At 41.3% G+C, this 14,935-nt stretch overlaps 1 protein-coding gene across 1 annotated transcript in view; it reads right to left on the bottom strand.

The window, feature by feature from the left end:
- Window positions 1-14,935, bottom strand: part of atf6 (activating transcription factor 6) — a 38,390-nt gene that overhangs the window by 2,105 nt on the left and 21,350 nt on the right. The window contains exon 15 of the mRNA XM_050053959.1: window positions 9,616-9,700. Coding sequence (XP_049909916.1) covers window positions 9,616-9,700 — 85 coding nt within the window. The remainder of the gene's footprint in view (window positions 1-9,615; window positions 9,701-14,935) is intronic.

The raw sequence follows: 14,935 nt of genomic DNA, 5'->3' as shown, positions 1-14,935 counted from the left end.
AAGAGACGACTAGCGCTCGCCAAACTGTCAGACTGTATTTGTCATTATTATTACTGGCAGGGTTTTTGTCAAACTCGCTGCGGAGAGACATGATAAGAGCGTATTTTGGGAGTGTAAAGGAGTATTGCCTGAGGCAGTGGGGGGGGGGGGGGTGAGAACCGCAGCAAGAGAGGGGTGGAGGCCAGGTCACACATGGAGTCCAGAGGTGAGTCACATTCTGGACTTCTCCTTCATGGAGATAAACAAAACAGCTCTAAACAAGAGCAGGACATGCAAATTTGAGAGGAGAAAAGAAGAAACTTTGGCAAGAGTGTGGGAGCACGATCGCTGATGATGAGTCAGGATCCTTCAGCTTCTTGTTCTGTTCACAGAAGAAAAGAAGAAACTCTGGCAAGATCGAGAAACAGACAGAGATCGACGCTGATGAGTCAGGCTATTGTGCTGGGGAAAAACACCAGAGACTGCAATGCACTGCAGATGATGATAGGCAAAAAAAACTCATTATCAAAGATAAATAGATTTTCACAAGGTCACCCTGACGTGTGACCTACAAACAAATAACTGTGCTGGCTTTATCTTGTGAAATTCAAGTTTGGGAAAAGATGCTGGACTTGAGACAATGCTGTGGTTCATGGTTTGTGGTCTCCCACAGCCTAATTTTGCTCAGCCTGGGAGAAGAACATCCTTTAAAATGGACACGATTATAAAATCCCTTGCTAGAAAAAGCTATCAACAACATGTGGAGGGATCTCGTGTATTTACACTGACAGAAAACTTAAAGAAACGTGTCGCTTCCTTTGTGTCAGCGAGCGTGCCAAGATGCTAACAACATTCCCCATATGGAGCACACAAGCCAAACTCAGTTGTAGTGCTCTCTTCTGTGACCCAGAAATGGAGCTGTAGGCGTCTTTAAAATGCCTAAGGGCGCTGCAAGTTGTTTAAAAGCTGCAGTCTTTTTCCAGACACCTGTGCAACACATCAGCTTCTTCTGCCTCTCTGCAGGATTTCCATACTTAAGAGACTTTATCAGATTGTACAGTGACAATACAATAGCCCCTTCTGCAGCCAGAAGCCTCCACGGATGTTCATATCATTAAATGGTTAGTGGACTGTAATGCAGAGTATGACTTCATCTGCTGCTCAACTTCCTCTTTTGCACCTGCAGTGAAACTGGAACCTTTCAAATGAATTTCAGTGTTTAAACAGACAGCTCTGGAAGTCATCCTCCGGGTTAGGATTTGGTCACGCTATCTCAAATTAGTGCCTCGGTCTGAAGCAGAGCTGGAAAAGTTATTCTCTGTGTATCTCCATATAGCTTGATGAGATCACAACTGATATTTTTTTTCCTCCTCAAGATTCAAGGTCCTGTCATGGCTGCAGAGTCGAGGCTGTGGATACTGTTCAGTTTAAAATAAACTGCTCTGACATAACCACCACTTAGCTTATTTTATTCCAATAATAAATAGAAGTCCAACAGATCGGCTGCACAAAGTGGAAAAGTGTCACACACGTAACCCAAATGCACAACACATGAGGAGGACAAATACAGTGAAAATCCTATAAATAACTATAGATATAAAAAATAATGAGATTTTTAAAAAAAATGCAACCACAAAAGAACAAAGCGAGAAATATTTAAATAGAATGGGTAATAATTCTGTACTTAAAGGACTTTTAGCTTTATTACTGTGGAAATATTTTCTCAAAATCTATTTAAATAATTTACAATTCATAAAGCCTTATAGAAAACTGAACAGGGGTGCAGCAGTGGGCAGGAGGCAGCAGTCCTGGGTAGCGAAAGCACCCTGTGGCTTTGCAGGTGCAAGAGTTTGGCAGTCCTTTCAAAGCTAGCTTTATTTAATTTGTATATTTTTTTGCAATTTTATAGCCAGAATCCCTCGAGTTAATACAGAGAAAAAGAGAACACATTCTGCTTTGCATTACAGCCCACATATCTCAAAATTAGATCATAATTACCTTGACCAAGTGAGTTATACAGTCATAACTGTACAGCAACCAATCCAAGAACATACAAAGGGGGCTATATATCTGTAGATCAGCCAGTGGAATACTATCATAGTTTTTCCTATGTATTTTGCCCAACATACTTACTGCTTAACCACATTGCTATAATCTAAAATTCTTAAGTATCCCCTAATAAAAAATGTCACATCAAAACTGGTTTATGTGATTAGCTTGTGTTCCATTTACCTAGGGAGTCGGAAGTTGGAGCTGGGAGTGACGTCACACCCAAGTTGACGTTCCAGGTAAACAAACCAAGATGTTGTTAGAAATACCAGTTGATAACAACGCATTACACTGTATTTTATGCAACACTGTGACAACATGTCCACAGGAGTTGGACAGGACTGTGTCTATGGCTATGTTAGTAGGACACAAGTAAGACGTAAGTGTTAATAAACGATGGATTACTACAACTTTCACTTCAGTTGATGTGTGGAGCAGCCATCTTAGATTTTGAGGTCAGGGTTGGTGAGTTCCTATGACTTTATGAGTCAGAAATCCGACTTCAGGCGTTGTTAAAATTTTTGACAATGAGCTGGGAAATTCTGGAGCCAGTTGCACAGACACTTAAGACATAATTTTTACCATGCTGAGGGACTTACTTGAGGGTGTTTCACAGAATCCCTGAGAAGTAAAAAAGTTAAGGCAGCACTGAAAGATTTTACAGTGGTAAGATACTACAGTTTCCATCATAACCGTTTGTTGCTTGCACTCAAGCTTGTAATATCTTAAGTCTGTTGTGCAATGGTTTAACTAACCTTAAGGGATTCTTTTAGGATACAACCAAAATAAGGAGAAAACCTTAGGTATTGAAGTGAACATTTTCAGGAAACCTGAGGGAGAAGATGTGTTTTGTGCAACTGATTTTATTTTGAGAAAGCCCTAACATGGACTTTAAGGAAAATCTCATCTTAATGTGTTTTGTACAACCAGCACCTGACTTCGTGGTGCAAATGGAACGCACAAATAGCAGCTAAAGCTACAGACATACCTAAGGAGCTGGTGGAGACCAAAATAGAGCTTAAAGGAAAGTAGATATTTGGATTTACATTTGCCAGGTGGCCAGGAATACAACTTTAAATGAATGTTAATGTTTCTCTGTGTCTTCTGAATGTGTACACAGGCAACTGTTTGCTAACACATAGATCATATCAACTTTATAAGGTGAAGATATGTCAATGTTGTGTTAAAAAAAAAGTGTGTGTCTAGTGTGTAGGATTTAGTGGCATCTAGAGGTAATGTTGCAGACTGAAACCAGCTGAAACTTCTCTGCTGTATCAAGTGTGTAGAAGAACTATGTTGGCTGACGTGAAAACATGAATGGCTCTACCTGAAGCCAGTGTCTGGTTTATCCATTCTGGGCTACTGTAGAAACAACTTAGCGGACTCTGAGGAAGAGGATCCACTTTGTATATGGATATAAACAGCTCACACCACGGTAATGAAAACACAATGATTCTTATTTATTACGTGATCATACACCATTTCATTTCTGCCAATATATATCCCCCTAAACCTACACACTGTACCTTCAATGCAGGCTTAAGTTGATACCTCTTTATTTTGAGACTTATCATTACCCTTTAACAAGATTACTGAGCCCCGTAATTATTTTCTAAGTGCCCAATAATTACAAAATAATCACACTGTAATTTGTGGGACATAATCTAAGACATTATCCAAATTGAGGACATTTAATTCCCTGCACTGTTTACATCCACCTTTCACCAAATGTCTAAATTCTATTAAGCCAACAGCTTGAGAAGCCTGAACAGTCAAACAGGAAACACACAAACACACAGCCACGAGGCCCAACTTCAAACAGCAGCTCTTTGAAGACGCTGCCAATTCTACCGTCCTGCTCTGCATGGACTCCTTCCCCTTTTTACGAGTGCCATCTGGAGATGTTCCAGAAAGTTTCAGCGACACAGTGAGCTGGTGTGTGCTGATAAAACCCCGATGTCTGGCAACAAGGCATCTGAGGAAACCTGAGAGTGCATCTCAGGAGGATGGTGGCTGCCAGACTGGCACAAACACTGAGGACATGTTCATGAGAGAAGCTTTTTTTTTTTAATGACAGAGAGGAAGCAATTCATCAGCAAGTATAATGACTAAATTACAAGGCCAATACAAATAAATGCTGGTCTAATAGTATGGCAATTAGGCAACTTAAACATCCACATAACCTCCAAGTCCAGCCAATTTCCAGACAATTTCAATTCAGAAAATTCCACCAATATGCTCGTCTTTTATTTAATGAATAATTGAGACGTTCTACAATCGCTGACCAAGCCGATATTAAACAATAAAACAATGTTCTACCATTAGAAAATTATTCTCACAGGCAATAACAAGACTGAAATAGTCTGCTGACATGCTAGCAGCTCTGTGGGTCTTTTGCGCAGCCATGCTTTGAACTAAATGCTAACACTGCATGCTCACAATGACAATGATGTTTAAGTAGAAGTCAAATAAGACTGCGCACAGAGCAGCTCCCCAGAAGGATTGTAATGCAATGTGACGTTTCTATCTACAGTTTCCTCAGACATTTTCTACTTTGCCAGATGTTTCTCTGGTCCAGTACCCAACCCATTGCACACTGGGATGTGCATGTATTTTAACTGTTTTTTAACAGACTGATGTTTAGCAGGTACTTTAAGTTTCCTACCATTTTCACGATCTCAGGTTAGCATGTTAGCATGCTAACATTTGCAAATAAGCACTAAGAACAAAGTACAGCTGAGGCTGATGGGAAACAGTCCACCTGCAAAGCTCTTAACTTTGGTTTTATCGACAATTTTAACCTGTTTTGGAACCGTCCCTCCTTTTNTTGGTCAACCTTGGTTGTTTTAAATGTGCTTTATAAATAAAGTTTGAGTTGAGTTGAGAAAGTCATTAGATTTGCAGGAATTTAGTGATAAAGCAAAGCACAGGGAGACATTTAAAATTTGACCTGATAATGGTGCTATAAGGGCACAGTAGGAGCCCTTCTGTGCAGAGTTTTGCATGTTCTCCCTGTGTCAGTGTGGGTTTTCTCCTCCCACAGTCCAAAGACATGCAGGTTAATTGGTGACTCTAAATTGCTCGTAAGTGTGAATGTGAGTGTGAATGGTGTCTGTGTCTATGTGTCAGCCCTGCGATGGTCTGGTGACCTGTTTAGGATGTACCCCGCCTCTCGCCCAATGTCAACTAGGATAGGCTCCAGTCCACAGATCTTATTTTCTGCAATAATCCAAAATCCAATGGAATTATCCCATTGTCTTTTTTTAAGGGATCCAGGTTGATGGCAACTTCTGGGTTGGCCTACAAAAAAAACAACATTTCAGCCTGACTCTTTACCAAAATGGTGAACCAACATTGCCATCAAGAGTGCCACACAGCTAGCATGGCTAAAAACTAGCGTTATGTACAGAGAATGAAGTCACTGAGGCAATCGATTGCCTGCACTAGTTAATTTTGCAAGACTGGCAAGGGTTAAACATTTAGGTTGGTAAAGAGCACACTCCTTTTCAGAGCATTGGTGGGGATGTTTGTTTAGATTAGAGGAGTAGGAAAATCTGACCCCCAACTCCGTCAGTGGTGCGGAGCTGTAGCTTAAACCCCCCAGTGAAAGCTGCCCGTTTGCTACAGTGCACATGCACAGTCTCAGAGAAGTAAAAATAGACTGCAGTGCGTCTCCCACGGTTGATCCACCTGTAAATGATGTAATCTCCAAAACATTCCTCTCATCCAAACATGTCGCTTCCACTTGATTGAGCTACTTTCAAACTCAGGGGATCGTTAAATAAACACACCCTTCAGTCCTTATGAGGAGTCGCTGCTCAGCCAGATACGTTTTCAGAGAGAATCAAGGCGGTCAAGGTCAAGTAACTTCAACAGAGCCCCTGAACCGTGGACACGCAGCGAGACAGAAACAAGCGACGGCTTACATCAAAGTCTGGATCTTTGACGCTCAGTTATTGACCACGACAGACCAAACGCTCACTCCAGATTAGCAGAGTCTATCCACCTCCTCCAGATGAAAACCATTTAGTGACTGGAGAAGGAAGGCATTCCTAGAGGAGAGCAGCAACAGGGAGCTGGAAAGAATTATCCTCCACTGCGGAGCAATCTTGCTCCAGAGAGAGGACAGTGTTTCTGCTTTTCTAAGGGTCGCGCCCAGCTAAATGTGTACATTTGCACTTAATCACTTCAAAGTTTCAAACAAAGACAACATAAATCTGAAATGCGACTTGAAGGCTGTCATGTGTGTAACACATGGGATTTTATGTGTTGAAGGAGGGAGGACCACGCGGGTGTAGAGAATTGCCACCAACCTCTTTTCTGTCAGCCTCTGTTGGCTCGCTTTCTAAGTACAGTCCTTTCTGACAGGTCGACGGGGAACTACCAGAAGGAGCAGTTGTGGCATTAGAAACTGAAGCTACCGTACGTGCATCTGTGCTAACATAAAACTGCTGTTAGTTCTCTCTCTAAAAGATACCACATGATTCAGTCAGCACAATAGATGCAAACACACTAATGCCTGAAAGAAGCAGGACCAAGACTTGTGGTACAAACGCAGATGAACACACAATGTTTTACATTTGCAGCCAAATGCAGGCATCCATGACAGAGCATGCAAATCGAAGGCCCTTTTCTTGAGCTAAGAATCCTTCCAGACCCGATATCTCTCCCTGAATGCCACCTTTGTTTGGTCATTTCAACAATTAGCTGAAAGGAGGTCTTGGATTTCACTATTTGCTGCTGTTTCAATGGGCCATCTGAACAGCACGGACCTTAACATTCCTCCCTGACAAGACCAACCAAGAACAATGTTTACTTTCATCAATCTTCATCTCTTACACCCCCCTCCCAGAAAAAAAAAAAAAACGTATTTCCCATTGGCCATGTCTTCCCTGCTGAGTAAGAGGCTCATATTGCACTGACTCACTCCTCTCAGAGCTGGTTGACTAATCAGATATCTTGCTGGTGCTTTACCAAAGACACAGGGAGATATCGGAGGAACAAGAGGATTTCTGATAAAAATGCCAGGCGCACACCCAATAACAACAACAGGCTATCTTCCTAATTGCTCACACCCTACATAAACACGATCCCTCTCGAGCGGATTTCCTTTCAATTCACTGTCCTGTAGGCTTGGTGAAAATGAAGCCGCCTGATAATTAACTGCAGCATTTGGACAAAGACGATTTCTTTCCACTAAAATCTCTGATGACACGACTTTGACATACTGTATTGATAATCCAGCAGATCTAAGGACCATGGAGAAAAGCTATCATGAGCTCATGAAAATCAAAAACATCTGTATACTTTAGCAATTCGTTAAAAAACAGAATTTGGCGACAAATGCGCCAAAGGAAGTCCAAGGTTCGTGCAGATAAAGTGTTCCGATACTGAGGTGTACCTCAGTTTACCAATGTTTTGGATGGGTTTTGTTTTTGAGGGCAGGCAGTCAAATAAATGGGTGACTGCATCTCAAATGGGCTCGTGGAAACCACCCCCCACTCCCAGACTGCAACCAAATGCTCTCTGATTGCCACCCACTATGACAAGCTGTGGACAGCAATTGTTCTCTTCGAGAGGAAATGAAGCAATCTCGATGGGCTGTGACCTGCTCCATAAGCTGAAAAGGACCTGTATTTATATATGATTTTTCATCACTAGCATGCAACCATCATATGTGACAATGACACTGAATGTTTTGTGAGGTTCACTCCAACCAAAGTACTTTCATTTTCACAAAAGATCAAGGACCAAAAGTCTTATATGTGCAGATTAATTATTCTACACTGATGACTTTTTAGCTTAACGACTCCGGCCAGTCACACGTTCACAAACTCATATTTAGCAGGCTGACAAGGACATATAATGACACTACGAGCAGTGTGAGCTCCGTCTCTTATGACGGCTCCAAGGGCTGCTTGGCTCTGATGGCTGGTATGCCAGGTGCTATTTGGAAAGGCATGTATAAGTACAAAAAACAAAATCCAGGAAGTCTCAGATTAATGCAGTAAAAAAAAAAACAAGGCACTCCTCAGGTAAAATGATCTCATACATGTATTCTTTAGGCATAGGCAATCTAACAGACCAACGAGTATCGAATGACTGCAGTTGCAAAACTCTGCATGGCAGATGTGCCAAATTGCAGACACTCTTACTTTCCTTGCCTGTAGGTGGTACAGTTTGAACTGGAACCACAGGTCTTGATTCGGATTAGGTACCAAACTTGCGTTAAATCCATAACGTTAAATCCATTGGTGCCAAATACCAGTACCTGGGAGCTCATCCGAGAGAGAACGCCAGGTTAAGAAAAGAAGTGAAGTGCCACAAAGCGCTCTAATGCCTGGAAGCCAACCATGGAGCTCTGCGGCCGCTCTGTCAGCTTACCAGTGAAGCAAAACTATTGCTTCATCCCCTATCTGCTGCAATAGTTTCACTATCTGGTCTATTTTGCTTTCTATATTATTTTAGTTACAGCCTTGTATCACTGCTAGATGAGCAGACACACACACACACACACACACACACACACACACACACACACACACACACACACACAAGCAGACAGAGAGACAGAAGATTAGTTCTATGTGTGATTAAAAAAGAGCTGAGGAGCAGAACTGCATTTTAGTCTACTACATCATCCCTGTGCATTGTTAAAAAATTACATTTTTGTAATTACAGAGAAATCAAAGTACCAAAACAAGGTACTGCTGGGTGCCAGTGCCACGTTCTAGTTACAGGTATCAGTTCAAATGCAAATGGTATACAACCCTAGTCTGTATGATACTGGCTTGTATGATTTTTCAGGTGCTTTGTGCAAAGTCTTTATTAATAGACTGCTGTATGGATGGATGTATAGCCAACAACTCCAGCAATGTATGTATGTAGAGATAACAAAGATGTGGTCACACTCTAGGTTTTGCCAAAAACAACGTGATATCTTTAATATAATCATAATAATAAAAAATGTTTGTAATATAACTGTCATTCTACCAAAGTACACACACCGCTGTCAAGGCCTCGACTTCATTATTTTTAGTAAAACAATATGAAAAAAAAAAAAAAAAAAGCCAGAAGAAAATGACCACAATGAAAAAGCTGTTTATGTCTGTGTGTGGTTCGGTCAGCGGCTGTACAGACACTTGACAGTATTGCTAAATGCAACAGAGAGTATAATCAGAGGCTGAAGGACAAAACAGAAACAACAAAGGGCTCAGAAAGAGGTAGGGAGCAAGACTTCTACTAATGAGACGCCAGATGTCAAAGAAACTTTTTGGCAAAGAAAGTCGCTAAAGAAACTTCCTTTTAAGTCAAACAGGCAACACACACTTCCAAGAAGGTGGATTTTGGAAACCAAAACACCAGTGCAGCTGGAAAAAAAAGATCAGAATCACCTTAATAGGCTTAAAAAGTGAAGGTGCTCTGTTTTGGTAAAAGGAATTTTTCCTTAAAAGTGTCTTACACCACAAGTAATGCATTTTTGTGGGGAGACGTGTTTCTGAATCCGCTCCCAGCTCGCCTTTCATCTGTTACACTGTGTGGAGTGACCAAACCCCCTGACTGTTGTGTCTGTGCTGCAGTGCATACCGTTTATGTTCATGGCTGGCAACACCAAAGACATCTTGGGTCGACTTCCTTTGTTGTGGTTGGTGGCAGGAAGTAGAAGATGATCCTGAGAACAAAGAATAGAAGGTCATCGAGAGGAAAACGCAAGTCACTTGGAAGCAAATAAAAACAGTCGGATGCGTGCGTTTGCCAATTGTTGATCAAGATTTGGAGCCGAGTTTGTAACGCTGAGGAGAAGACCTCCAGAGGATTTGCATCAGGAGCTTGAGTTTATCAGTGATGCAATGGTCATCTGGGAGGTTCAAGGGTCCTTGAATGAGGCAGAACTTTCCATGATGGCCTTTCTAGTCATGTAATTCTTCAAATTGAGCACTTTATTTATGCCTTGCCTCATCATCTAATCAGTTTAAATCACTCTAAATTCATTACTGTCACTTAGGGACATTGAAGCACTCATTGCACTTTTTAATTTACTACAAGTCTGAGCTCTAAACGGCATTAACTACAGAGTACTTCAGTTTCCGGTGCTATCAAAAATAACTTTTGTGCAATTCATTAGACAATGAGTGGGAAGGTTTTAATCTGAGCACATCCTCTCAGAAGACCTTGTGGTGGAAAGAGGAATGCTAATGTGCGAAGACACATGTGACTCACATGCACACACAATAATGGCTGTGTTTAGCCGTAGCTCCACTTCAAAAGCTCTGACCTAAATAATTTAATTAGTTACATGATTGATACCAAAACTGGTGAATGAAATCCTACATCGTCTGAAAAAAAGACACTGTGTTCTCTCCTCTCAGTTTGTCGGGCAAGAAAGATTATCCGACCACAAGTTTAAAATGATTTGGAAACTTTTATAAGAAAAACCATTAAAGAGTTACTGTTGTGAGCACAAATAAAGGGGAACTCCATGAATTCAGCTTTTCACTTCCACAAACTGGTGGGACTCATAACAATGGTAACAATCAAACAACAACAATTTCTTTGTCTTGCTGTAAAAACCAACTTCCCTTCAGGGACAAATAACAGCTGAAATTAAAGTAATATTGGCTGAGATATCCTGACTTTTAGTTCCTAGTATGGGTCAGTCTCCAAAGATGCTGGATCCTACATTTCCCATAGCACAACTGAACCATGCCTTTCATTAGAAAACCCCTGCCTCCTTCTGCCCACTTCTGTCAAACTCAAAACCAACAGTTTGAGACACATGCTTTCTCTTATATATTTTTGAAGCCTAGTTTGAGATGCAGCTTCCAAAACTATTAGGTGCTGATCAGAGAGGGTGCATTTCAGCAGCCTGGGTCAGCTTTTGAAATGGTTTTAAATAAGAGTGAAGTGTTTTGCTCGCTGCCTCTGCATTTCTGAGCACCTCGCCTTTTTCCACTTTATGTGCTTTGCATTTTTGCAGGTGCACCCCGTGCACCTCAGGTTGAAAAAACTTCATCTCAGGGTGACGTTCATTGTCGCCCTACCAGGCAAGCTGCAACACAAATCTGAATAAATTGCGGCCTCAGCTACCTCCTAAGGTTTCACCAGCCGTAATAGGGTCCGACAGTACGCAGCAGATCGTCAAACTGTCCCCAAATCATCCTAAAATAAGCCTTGAACAGACCATAATCAGGGCGAAGCTCCTGGACAGGCTGGTAGTACTCCCTGTGACTTCTCCTCTTTCATTTTTTTCAACCTGCAACACACGCCCTGTCTGATTCAGAGCGATTACGCAACTGGTTTAACAGATGTAGTAGTACAACTCATTACAAGTAAAACTTAACTTCATGTGTACAATTGGTAAAGTGCCACTTTCAGAGTAGACAAACCGAAAAGGGGTTTACTCTATCACACTTGGCTTGCAAAACTCAGCCGGGATGAAATGAGAAATGAGGAGTGTTAGTTTGGTGACAGGTGGGAGTATGGTCTGAGACTGGGGAAGGGATTACAACAAGAAGATAGGAAAGAGCAATGTCGAAAACCTGTGAGATATGAGGAGACGTACTGATGTGTGGGAAACACATGTGGGAGGCTCTTGTATGTCATTATTGTGAGTAAGAATGTGTTGCTTATGATGTCAAGTAAGTTTAATCAAAGATGTTGCACTATCTTGATGTTTCCTCAGAATAAAGAGTTTGGTGTGATACACAGTAATGGCACCGCAAAGAATAAAGGTTAAGCTGTAAGCCACCCAAAGGGAGCGTTAAAGGTTATACATGACTGAGAGGCTCCTTGACTGTGCTCGGAGGGTGGCAGGAAAACACCGACCACATTACTGCTCATCACCAGGGGACCAGCGAGCTTGTCAAGCTGACATAACAGCTGCAGCTGCCATGACAACAGGTGAATTTCCCTTGAACTCTATAGGATACGGTCCACGGTGAAAGCAGCCAGTGTTTCCACCACCTCACCTCAGTGCACACTTACATAAAGCTGCAGGTGCTAAAACAACACGGGAAGTAAAGCAAAACCGCAACATGACGGTAGAGTAAGAGCAGTTCCATATTTTGTCCATGTTGGGAGTTATTTTTTCCATCACCTCACCTCATTTCACACTTAAACAAAGCCACAGGTGGCATCGTATCGATCGAGGGTTTGAAGTAACCTTGACCAAAGCATGGCCATTTCTGAGCTTGCAACATACTTTAGAGAGTGACCTCAACTGCTGGCGGGGGTAGGAACAGGCCATGATGAACCTGATGAGTTGCCTTGAGGGACAAAAGTCAAAATTGGTGGTGATTGGCTTTAAAATCTAAACAAAATTCCAAATTTAATCCAGAGCTTTGGCAGTCTTGTTATAACATCATACTGACTGGAACGAAAAAACAAAAGCACACCCGTTTTTGTCGACACGCACACACACACACACACACACACACACACACACACACATGGTGAAACCCAGGAAACAAAATACATGCAAATAAACTGACGGAGAAAAGCTAATAAAGGTCTGTAAGCATTAAAGAGGTCACACTGAATAACAGACCTGTAATTTATCATCTGTGTCTTTTACTATTAAGTGATTTTTTTGTCATACCCACTGATGCAAGTTTGTTTCGCTTATCAAAACACACTTATTAAAACCAGGATTAGTCCACTTCAGCACTTAATAAAAAGATCACATCCAATAAGAGCAGGCATGTAGTGAAGGAGGCAGGACATTCTTTCAGAGTTTCTGCATCTCTTTTTCTGTTATTGGAAAGTGAATATCTTTGGGATCTTCCTGGACTATAAGTTGGACAAAGCAAACATTTCATGACATTGCCTTGGATTTTAAGATATTGCAATAGGTATTTTCCACTATTTTCTGACAGACCAAATAGTTTATTATTATTTTGAAGATATTTTTAGGGCTTTTTTGCCTTTAGTCAGTAGAACAGCTGTTAAAGCATGAAGGGGGAAGAGAAGGAGGAGTTGGCATGCAGCAAAGGGTTGTAGGTTGGAATTGAATCCGAAGTCGCTGCAGCAAGGACAAAGCCTTTGTACATACGGCACCTGCTCTACCAGGTGAGCTAATGGGCACCCCAGACCAAACAGTAGTTAACTGAGAAATCGCTAGTTGGAGTCCTACATCTTCTCCATGCCATTTCCATTTCCAAATAATCAAAACTTTAAAGGGATAGTTCGGATCTTTTGAAGTAGGGCTGTATGAGGTACTTATCCTTAGTCTGTGTATTACATTCAGTAGATGTCAGTTAGTACAAACTCAATTTGGAGAAGCAGGCAGGAGTACTGCTGCAGAAGCTACGTAATGTACTGCTGTAGAGGGGTCAGCCACGAAACACATTTTAGCCACTTAAAAAAAACAGTATAGCAGTTTAAGTGTACGCTATATTTAGGGAAGCCGTCAACGATTTCAGCTCCCCATCCATACTCTCTTCAAAGCTGCCAGACTCCATTGACAAAAACTATAATTTAAGCTAACTAAACACTTGAGTTTCTGGTCCGCTGCTGCCTTGACCAGTTAGTTTGTTTGTATCATGGCATGAATTTAATGAATCTGAATTAACCCTTTCAAACCACAGTCGCACAATAATACTAATAAACTACCTGACTGGGGCAGCGGTAGACCAGCAGCTCCTGTGATCAGCAATACTAAATTACAGTTTTTCTCAATGGAGTCTAGCATAAAAATTGTAACATAACGGCTTCAGTTCCCTGTTGGAAATTGCTGACTGGGCAAGGTAAAGCAGTGAAAATATTCTAGATATGGCATACACTTAAACTCATATTGCTTTTTTTGGGTGGGCTTTTTTGTAAGTAGATAAAATATATTTTGCTGCTGTCCCCGTCAACAACATTAGACTAAGTTTAAGCAAGTAAATAAGTTTAATATCATTTTAAGTTGTGGTATTTTGATGCTCTCCTTGTCAAATATTTCTTTTAGGGCATTTTTAACATGTTCTTCAAGAATTACATATCTGCTCTAGTGATTATAAGAGCAGAATGTTAGGTCAGTAAGTATCAAACTTCTGGAATTACTGTTCATTATTTTGTTTAACTGTTTTAATTAAAAGTTTAAGTATCAGGGAGGTTTTTGCCCTGTAAAGTTAAACTTCCTAAACTAACGACCTCACTGCTCATGCAACACAAAGCTGCCAGAAACTGACTGATGGCCACTTGACCTGTAGAGGCCCTCAACTCGGGTACACCATTGTTATCATTGTCCCTGCTGTCACCATGTCAACTGAGAGCCAAACCTTTGTGACTCGCTTGGTGACAAGGGGTCCTGCTCTTTGGCCGCATGCTTCAAAACTCCCGCCCCACCGAGTAATCCTGAGGATTTAAGGGCTTAACATCACCCAGAGGTGCTGAGTGTGATATGAGCTCTTTGGAACGGGGACCAAATGTTTTTTGGGAAGAGACACATCTTCATTTCATTTGCTTAATGTTACTTTGTGGACGAGTGTGGAAGTAAATGTGTCTTATTTGGCACAGTTCAGTGACAATAGGTGGAGCAGCAGCGTCACAGGATAATGAAACAAGCTTTAATGGGTAGAACTCAAAGGAAAAGATTTCCCCTAACCACTTTTATTTTCTTTTTCTTGATAACAAAAGGATGTGAATTTGGTGCTCTACAAATATATGTCTGAAAAAGAAAGAAACCGATCCAATCTAATCAAAAAAAGTCTTTCTGAATGTGATGTCCAGGCTTAATCATATCAAGAGGGAAAACTCAAAACAGGTTCAGTCTCAAATGTGGAAAATGGTCAAATGAAGAAAGGCCAAGAAAATTAACAGTGACAGACGGCCATGCCAAAAAATCTAAAACATGGTCTTGATGATTGCAAATGGACCAAGGAAACTGGGCTGGAAAGGGGTAGTTACACCCTTGGGCGTTTGCATT

Source organism: Epinephelus moara, chromosome 10 (assembly GCF_006386435.1).
Source record: "Epinephelus moara isolate mb chromosome 10, YSFRI_EMoa_1.0, whole genome shotgun sequence".
NCBI lineage: Eukaryota > Metazoa > Chordata > Actinopteri > Perciformes > Serranidae > Epinephelus > Epinephelus moara.
This window is presented reverse-complemented; position numbering and strand designations above follow the sequence as displayed.